The sequence below is a fragment of the Nannospalax galili genome, unplaced genomic scaffold (genome assembly GCF_000622305.1).
Source record: "Nannospalax galili isolate Female #2095 unplaced genomic scaffold, S.galili_v1.0 scaffold1573, whole genome shotgun sequence".
Taxonomy (NCBI): Eukaryota; Metazoa; Chordata; class Mammalia; order Rodentia; family Spalacidae; genus Nannospalax; species Nannospalax galili.
Window position 1 is genome coordinate 90,049 of NW_008333122.1, and position 7,403 is coordinate 97,451.

The 7,403-nt window shown below is 49.6% G+C and overlaps 1 protein-coding gene across 2 annotated transcripts; it reads left to right on the top strand.

The window, feature by feature from the left end:
* On the top strand, positions 1-6,073 carry LOC103729783 (class I histocompatibility antigen, B alpha chain). Of its 2 annotated transcripts, none has more exons than XM_008827856.3 (6): positions 1-106; positions 298-567; positions 758-1,033; positions 2,953-3,228; positions 3,763-3,876; positions 5,724-6,073. In XM_008827856.3, the coding sequence occupies exons 1-6, from the start codon at positions 31-33 to the stop codon at positions 5,768-5,770; spliced, it is 1,059 nt and encodes a 352-aa protein (XP_008826078.1). In that variant the 5' UTR covers positions 1-30; the 3' UTR covers positions 5,771-6,073. The 2 variants fall into 2 exon arrangements, with proteins under 2 accessions (XP_008826078.1, XP_008826079.1); XM_008827857.3 differs by having other exon boundaries at positions 5,727-6,073.
* The last annotated feature ends 1,330 nt before the right edge of the window (positions 6,074-7,403 follow it).

The following is a 7,403-nucleotide window of genomic DNA, read 5'->3' on the forward strand; positions in this document are numbered from 1 at the left end:
CAAACTCTTCAGGACTTCCAAACATCAAGAATGGAAACCCGGATGGCGCCCCGCGCCCTCCTTTGGCTGCTCACCGACGCCCTAGTCCTGACCCAGATCCACGCGGGTGAGTGTCGGGTCGGGACAGAAAAGGCCCCCGCAGGGAGGAGCGAGGGCCCCGCCCGCAGCGCCGCAGACCCTCCCCGCTCCCCGGCTGGGCGCCCCCGGCCCGGCTCCTTCTCCACCCGAGCCCGGAGCCCTCAGCTGCCCTCCCGGCCGCGCCCCTGCCCCGGTCTCACCGCGCGCCCCCCAACGCAGGCCCGCACTCGCTGAGCTGTTTGGGCACCGCTGTTTACCGTCCGGGTCAGCAGAAGCTTCGTTTTGTGGGAGCCGGCTACGTGGATGACACGCAGATCCTGTGCTACGACAGTGCGGCAGTGAGTGGGATGGTGAAGCCTCGGGCTGCCTTCATGGAGCTGGAGGACCGGGAGCATTTGGAGCAGCAGACAAGCCTGGTCAGGACTATCATGAAGGTTATCCGAAGGGAACTGCAGATCCCGCTCAGCTACTACAACCAGAGCAAGGACAGTGAGTGATTCGGATCGGGATGTTTGTCTCACCCCTCACCCGGGGTTGGTATCCCAGTTCCTGCGGTGATTTATCGGGGTTCTCTCAGTTTGAAATGGGCTCTGCCCTGTCACCTCCCTTGAGGCACTGGCAGGAGGTAATGGGCAGAACCATCTTTACAGTCTTAGACTGACCTCCTTGTCTGCAACAGGTTCTCACACTGTTCAAGTGTTGTTCCGCTGTGATGTAGGGCCAGACAGGCGCCTCCTTCGCGGGAACTATCAGTACGCCTATGATGGCCATGATTACATCTCTCTAAACACGGACCTGAGCTCCTGGACTGCAGCAGACTCAGTGGCTGAGATCACCCAGCGCAAGCTGGAGGCCGCTGGAGTTTCGAAGGAGTGCAGGTTTTTCTTGGAGGACAAGTGTGTGGAGTGGCTCTACAGGTACCTGGAGAAGGGGAAGGAAAATCTGGAGCGCTCAGGTATGAACAATAACCCATCCTGGAATCTGGAAATGTGGAACCCATGGGAAAAATAAGACTTCGAGGAGGGAAAAGGTGGGATAAAAATGATAGCAGACACCCCTCATTCCAACCTTTAGTGTTGAGGAAGGGAAACAAATCTATAACTCCACAAAAAGATGGGGCCTCAATGATGGCCCAGTACAGGAAACCATGGTGATCAGGAACACTCTGGCTGTGAACTATTTGGATCAGGAAAGACTTTTGAACAAAGGAATGAAAGACCTCTCACACCTACTGATAACTCTGGGGGGCATAGGGGCAGACGGGATCTGAGTGCTGTGTAAACAGAGAAGCTGAGTAATATACTTCCTCCTCCTACGTTCTTAAGACAAAGGCTGCATACACTGAGGCAACAGAAAAAGAAAATCACTAGACTGACAAGATGGCTCAGTGGGGAATCAGTGGGGAAAGGGCTTGCCGCCAAGCCTGACAACTTGAGTTCAGAAGTCCAGACCCACATGATAGAAGGAGAGAACAAACTTCTACAAGTTGACTCCTGATCTCCACACATGTGCCACAGCAGACACAGACACACAGACAGATGCAGAGAGAACTTGAGTTCAGAAATCCAGACCCACATGATAGAAGGAGAGAACAAACTTCTACAAGTTGACTTCTGACCTCCACACATGTGCCACAGCAGACACAGACACACAGACAGATGCAGAGAGAGAGAGAGAGAGAGAGAGAGAGAGAGAAAGAGAGAAAGAGCACTCTCATGCATAATCATGCAAAATAAATGTTAAGAGAAAAATCAGTCCAGTCCCTGATGAACTGGCTCATATAGGCAGTTAGAAAACCTTGGCTATCACTGGTTGAGGGCCCCATGAAGCTAATAAAGGACAGGCAGGGATTGGACATGAAGGAAGTGGCGTTTGATGCCCAGTTTGCTTGGCTTTATACTACTGTTCACAGGAAATGTAAGGAAGAAGTTAATTCAACAGGGACCTAGGACTGACATGGAACATTGATGGCTCCCAGATGGGAAGTGATCTTCAGTTATGAGGAAGGACAGACTGTGGCATGTAAAGTGGGCTTGTGAGGAGCTAAGACACTCTAAAAATGATAATTGACAGGAAGGCAAATTCAGTGCTTGAGAACTTCTGTACGACTTTAAAGGCCAAACCATTAAAAGGGTTAAAGAGCTGCAGATGGTCCCCACTGTGAGTGCTGCTATGGAGGAAGAGGACCCTATGGAAAGGAAAGGGCTTCAGCCTGTTCTCTAATGGGTAGCCAAGGCTTCCTGCAGGTGGAGACTAAGCAGGGTGACTGAAGGTTCAACCTTGAACTGTAGATTGGTCTACTAATAATGCACAGAAGATTTGGGTTTGGGTGGATGCTGAAGCTAGGTGTGCCTTGGCTCCTGGAGGCCCCCAGGAACATCAAGGTAATTGAGCATCTGTAGATGGATATGGAGATACAGCAGTGGAGGTAAAAAGAATTAAGCTGTCCTAGAGGTGAGCAATTATTTCTCCTCCTCCCAGTCACTAAATGATGGCCCCACTAGAACCCACACCCTACTCCATTAGTTCCAAAACAGCATCAGAAACTAGGGGCCAAGGGCTCAAACAAATCAAACTCTGAAAAGAGTGACTAGCACTTCCCTTTGGACTCAGCCCTTCTTTCTGCCCATGTTTACAGATCAGACTCCAGCTTTTCAGAGTCACTGGGTTTTAACAGACTGAGAAATATTGGGACTAATAACCCCAATCTAGAATTTTCCAAGAAATAGAAAGTTCTCCATCTTAAGTCCAGGCTACTTAAGTACTACTCTCTAAATTCCCAACCTAACTGTATGGTCCATTTTGAGAATGGTCACATGATCAATACCCAGGTAGTTCTTGGGAAGGTTGTTTATCTCTGATCTTTTTCTTCAGATGCCCCCAAAACAAAAGTGACCCATCATCCCAGACCTGAAGGGGACATCACCCTGAGGTGCTGGGCCCTAGGCTTCTACCCTGCGGACATCACCCTGACCTGGCAGAGGGATGGGGAGGACCTGACCCAGGACATGGAGCTTGTGGAGACCAGGCCTGCAGGGGATGGAAACTTCCAGAAGTGGGCAGCTGTGGTGGTGCCTTCTGGAGAGGAGCAGAGATACACATGCCATGTGCAGCATGAGGGGCTGCCTGAGCCCCTCACCCTGAGATGGGGTAAGGAGGGGTGTGGACACAGAGCCTGCTGTCAGGGAAAGCAGGAGCCTTCTGGAGACCCTGAGCAGGGCCAGTGCTGAGAGCTGGGGTCAGGCCCTGTCCTAGTCTGTTCTTCATTGCTGTGACAAAACACTCTGACCAGTACCAACTTGGGGAGGAAAGGGTTTATTTGTCTTACATCTCCCAGGTCGCACGCAGTTCATCAGGGAGCCCAAGGTAGGAACTCAGGGCAGGAACCTGGAGGCAGGAGCTGGAGCACAGGCCATGGAGGAATGCTGCTTACTGGCTTGCTCTCTTGGCCCCTGCTCAGCCTGCTTTCTTATGCAACACAGGCCCACCTGCCCAGGGGTGGCACCACCCACAGTGGGCTCGGCCCTCCCACATCACTCATCAAGAAGATGCCCTTCAGACATGGCCACAGGCCAGTCCAATAGAGGAAATTTCCCAATTGAGGCTCCCTCAACCCAGGTGTGTCAAGTTGACACTAAAGCTATCCAGCACAGGCCCTCACCTTCCCTTCCCTTCCCTTCCCAGAGCCTCCTCAGCCCACCATCCCCATCATGGGAATTATTGCTGGCATGGTCCTCTTTGGAGCTTTGGTCACTGGAGCTGTGGCTGCCATGGTGATGACAAAGAGAAAGAGTACAGGTAGGGAAGGGGTGGCATTTGAGGTTTGGCCTATTGGGAAATTTCAAGTCCTGTATGCAAATGTGCCCATCTCCACTTGTGCTACTGAGGAATGCTAATATGTGCTACTCACTCTGGGTTGTAACTGACACAAAGAACATGGGAGAATGGAGAACAAATATTTCATGCTGATAGTTCTGGTAGTGTGGACCTGTTCCTAGCAGATAGGAATCAGATAAGGATAAGGCTCTTGGTGGTCTTCCTACACAGCTACTTTTCACATGTTTTCTGTCCCTGCCATGGATGTACAGCCACAACCCTGGAAAATTCTCTGAGGCCCAGGACTGGAGTTTCCTCTAGGACATCACCATCCTGCACCCTTCTCTGTCGTTTTCCTCCCAGAGATGGCTAATAGCTGTATGTAAAGCAGGGTGCTTGAACTTTTACTCAAAGTTACCAGTGCCTATCTGGTAATTTATTGGCCGCAGTGCTTTCTTTCTTAGGGCTAAAAGCATAGTAAATATTAGCTTTTAGTCCAGGAGTGAACCTTTATCCTGGCCTAATCTCTTAGCTAATGATAGCTGAGTTATTTGTTCAGGACAGGGAGGTGGGCTAAGGGCTGTTGACCAAGATGCTTTCCCTCAGAGCAAGGAGCTTAGACTTTTGACCCGACCACTTTTCTCCTGCTGGTCCTGCAGTGTTCTGTGAGATGGGAATCTGAGAGCTGCTGTGTTTAGCACACTTCTTTCAGCAGAGAACATAGCCTCTGCTGAAAGCTTTAGGCTCATCTCGTCCTAGGGCATGCCATCCTGGTTTCCTACAGAGACGGAAAAGAATGTCGTTACGTAACTATCCTATTTCTTTTTATTTTTTACTTTTTGGTCTTTTTGAGATAGGGTGTCCATGTAGCTCCAGCTGTCCTAGAACTCACTATGTAAACCAGGCTGGCCTTGAACTCACAGAGATCCGCCTGCCTCTGCCTCCCGAGGGCTGGGATTAAAGGTGTGTGCCACCACGCCCAGCTACCTATCCTATTTCTACTTCCACCCTCTGGCCTCTTGTCCCAGAACTTGTACTCCCTTTATACATTAGAGGAACATCCCACTAGAAAGGAGGGAGAGACCAAGTCCCCCATCACTTTCCCAAACATGCCTGCAGCTGGGCACAACAGCATGAGTCCTGGGCTCCACCAGCTGGATGAGCACATGCTGGACCTCCACTCAGCACATGGAGAGAAGGAAAAGCTAGAACTGCATAGAATGCATCTTGTCAAGGTGACATTGCCACATCCAGTTTCCAGGAGCAGCGGGGAAGCTGTCCCAGCCACATCACCGCACTGGGTGTCAGGGTGTGAGCAGTGGGCCCTGTGTGGGTCCCGGTGCTGGTGGGCTTGTGTGTTCTTCTCCTAACCATGAAACCTTACGCTTGGTGCTTTAGCTTTTTCTAAATATATATATATATTCTCCTACTCTCCAATATCACATATAGAATTTTTTATGCTTAAATAATAATTTAGATTCTATTTTTTGTGCCCAAAGTCACAAATCAGTCCAGGGAATTCTCGGGTAACATCATTGAGAGACTTTCCTTGTGTCAATGGCTTCCTATGTTTTCCACTGAGGCTGTGCCCATGGGAAAGAAAACAGTATGTACCTGTCACCATGATAACTCAGGGCTCATGGTACATGTCCTTCCTCAGTGAAAAAAAAATACATCTCACTAGGACTGTTCTGCACTGTGGGTGCCGCTCAGCTCACTGATATCAGTGGGCTCCACTGTTGTTCCAAAACACTGAGGCCTCCCCCCAGAGCCATCACTTGGACTGTTCATCATGGAGGCCAGGTGTTATTTCTTCTTCTCTTTTTCAGTAGAGTCTCACACTGCACTCCAGGCTGATTTGGAACTTACAATGTAGCTGTAATGGATCATCTTCACCGTTACTGCAACTGGATTTAGAATATTCCAGATTTTTCAATTTGGGGCATGCCTGTGAGGGTGTTTCCAAAGAGCATTAACTGAGGAGGGAAGATCTACCCTGAAAATGGGCAGTGCCATCCTACATGGTGCTGCAAACTGAAGGAAAGAGGGAAAGGAGACAGCGGACAGGAACCAGCATCTCTTCTTCCTGATCCGTGGAGACCTGTGGAGTCCGGCCACCTGCTCCAGCTGCCATCAACTCCACCAGACTTTCCTGCCATGAAGGGCTGCACCTCTTAAATCACAAATCAAATAAATCCTTCTTCCCTTAAGTCGCTCCTTTCAACTATCTTTTCATATAGAAAAGTAACTAATACCGGAGCCCTGGCTGCCCTGGTGCTCACAGAACTCCTGCTCTTGTCTACTGAGTGCTGATAATACAAATGTGAGCCAAATACCAGGCTCCAGGAGTAACTGTGCAAGCTGTAAGGGAGGCTGATGCATCACTAGGCATGTGTGGTCGGCATCCTTGAAGCTGCATGGTCCCAACACCAGTAACCTCAGTCCAACTCATGACACAGAATCTAAGCTCTGCACCAGAATCTTGGGAAGATGTCCAGGGGACCCCTGTGCACAGGAAAGCTTGGCCTCTCCGTAGATTGTCTAGGGCTGGCCACAGAACTGTGTGTTCTCTTCCAGGTTTGTGATCTGAATGTGAAATGTCTTCTATAGGTTCATGTGTTTGAATACTTGGTCCTTAGCATGTGATGATGTTTGGGAAGGTTGTGAGCCTTATAAGGTGGAGCCTTGCTCAAGGAAGTGGTTGCTGGTGGCCAGCCAGTTATACTGGCTCATACCTATAATTCTAGCTACTCCAGAAGCCGAGGCAGCAGAATTGCAAATTTGAGGCCAGCCTCAGAAGCTTAGTGAGATTCTGTCTCAAATGAAAAGTGAAAGGTGAGCCAGGTATGGTGGTGACACCTCTAGTCCCAGCACTGGGGAGGCAGAGGCAAGTAGACCTCTGTGAGTTCAAGGCCAGCTTGGTAAGGTCTCAGGTGTACTTCAATAACATAGTACTTGCCTAGCATGTATGAGACACTATGTTCAGTCCCCTAGGACCACAGAAGAAGGAGGTGGAGGGAGAGGAGAAGTAGGAAGAAGAAAGTTAAAAACAAGTCATTGTAATCTGGCCTGGTGACTCACACCTGTCATCCCAGCACTCTGGAGGCTGAGGCAGGAGATGATTGGTTTGAGACCAGCCTGGTGTTTTAGAAAGACCTTTTCTTAAAGAACAGGAGTTTCAGTTTCAGCAGATAGAGCTCCTCTCTCAGTTCTAAGCCCATCCTCAGTGCAGCGCCTCTCCTCAGTCCTCCATCTGCTCAATAACTTTGATCACCTCATGTTGTCCATGTTGTTAATGTTAAAACCACATTAAACTGAGAAAAGCAGACACTGCGCTGGATCTCAGCCACAAGACTGAGGAGAAATCATTTGTTTGTTCAGACCGACTCTCAATCTTTATCCCAGATTGGCCTGGACCTCACTCTGTAGTCTAGGTTGGGCTTATTTTCAACAATCTTCCTGCTTCAGTCTCCCAGGATCTTGGATTATAGGTGTGAGCCAACATATAT

Bases quoted from the DNA above. Each gene is read 5' to 3' on its own strand.
- LOC103729783 (XM_008827856.3), top strand. From the start codon at position 31: ATGGAAACCCGGATGGCGCCCCGCGCCCTCCTTTGGCTGCTCACCGAC. The intron at 568-757 runs GTGAGTGATTCG...TGTCTGCAACAG, and splicing joins CTACAACCAGAGCAAGGACA to GTTCTCACACTGTTCAAGTG. The intron at 3,877-5,723 runs GTAGGGAAGGGG...TCTCTTTTTCAG, and splicing joins GACAAAGAGAAAGAGTACAG to TAGAGTCTCACACTGCACTC.